We start from the raw sequence: 1,145 nt of genomic DNA on the forward strand, positions 1-1,145 counted from the left end.
TATGAACAGGGAAGGAAGATTTGTCTTGGTACAGAGTTGGAAGACAAGTTGAAGAATCTCCTTAAGAGGATGGAAAAGATGGGGCTAGGTCCCACCTTCTTGGAATTCCAGGATATAGTACATGACTATCTCATTGCCAATGAAATAAGCACTCCATTCAAAGACAACCGACCTGGACGTGATTGGGTTAACAGCTTCCTGCTCAGACATAATATGACATTAAAAAAAGGAGGACAAATGCAGTTGGCCCGCAAGAGTGTTACTTCAGATCCATTTGTTATTTATGGATTTTACGACATGCTTGAGAAGGAAATGGATCGTCTCAATATCAAAGATCGTCCAGAGTGTATTTATAACTTGGATGAAACGGGGTTCCCAATGGACCCATCAAAGTCCAAGACAATTGGGTCAAAGGGAGAAAAAACAGTGAGGCTCACACATGGCGCTAACAGAGAGAACATTACCGTCCTCGCAACATGCTGTGCAGATGGTACATGTCTTGATCCCCTTGTAGTTTTCAAGGGCAAGAAAATGCAGTCAACTTGGATAGGAGAGGAAGCACTCCCAGGCACACAGTACGCTGTTACTGAATCTGGATGGATGACAAGTGCTGTGTTTGAGGACTATTTAAAGACATTAGCAAAAAAGACTGCTAACACCCGTCCATTACTGGTAATCCTGGATGGACATCTAAGCCACACTTCACTGACCACTGTGGAGGTGGCAATCCAGGAGAATATCTCAATAATCAAACTACCTCCACATTGTACCGACTTGCTTCAGCCTTTAGACGTTGCCTGTTTCGCACCAATGAAATCAAACTATGATGCAAAGCTTACACAATATGTGCAGACAACTGGCGCACAAGAACCGCTTAGAAAATCAGGATTTGTTAACATTTAGCCTTGTTAATAGTTTTGTTATAATCATAAATACCTTTTGATTTAAAAATTGTATGCCTTCATCAATTTGCAGAATTTAATGTTGTCAGAAGATGAGGAGAGCAGTGAACCAGTGTCTAAAAAGACAAGGACTGCTAGAGCATCATCTTTCTCAAAGAAAAAGGTTGATATCAAGAAGGAAGACCTGTCAGATGAGGAACCAGAAGCAAAGCCCATAAGGAGGACCAAGAGAGCAGCCATTCT

The 1,145-nt window shown here is 41.7% G+C and overlaps 2 protein-coding genes across 2 annotated transcripts in view; both read left to right on the forward strand.

Annotated features, from left to right (window-relative positions):
* LOC119593978 (tigger transposable element-derived protein 6-like) overlaps nucleotides 1-918 on the forward strand; it is a 2,127-nt gene extending 1,209 nt beyond the window's left edge. The window contains exon 2 of the mRNA XM_037942999.1: nucleotides 10-918. Within this exon, the coding sequence (XP_037798927.1) occupies nucleotides 10-903 (894 nt within the window). The 3' untranslated portion in view covers nucleotides 904-918. The remainder of the gene's footprint in view (nucleotides 1-9) is intronic.
* The window catches only part of LOC119593977 (WD repeat-containing protein 76-like), a gene marked incomplete in the record, with an annotated part of 16,767 nt that overhangs the window by 4,533 nt on the left and 11,089 nt on the right, over nucleotides 1-1,145 (forward strand). The window contains 1 exon segment of the mRNA XM_037942998.1: nucleotides 976-1,145. Within this exon segment, the coding sequence (XP_037798926.1) occupies nucleotides 976-1,145 (170 nt within the window).

Source organism: Penaeus monodon, chromosome 33, assembly GCF_015228065.2.
Source record: "Penaeus monodon isolate SGIC_2016 chromosome 33, NSTDA_Pmon_1, whole genome shotgun sequence".
In the NCBI taxonomy this organism is placed as follows: Eukaryota; Metazoa; Arthropoda; class Malacostraca; order Decapoda; family Penaeidae; genus Penaeus; species Penaeus monodon.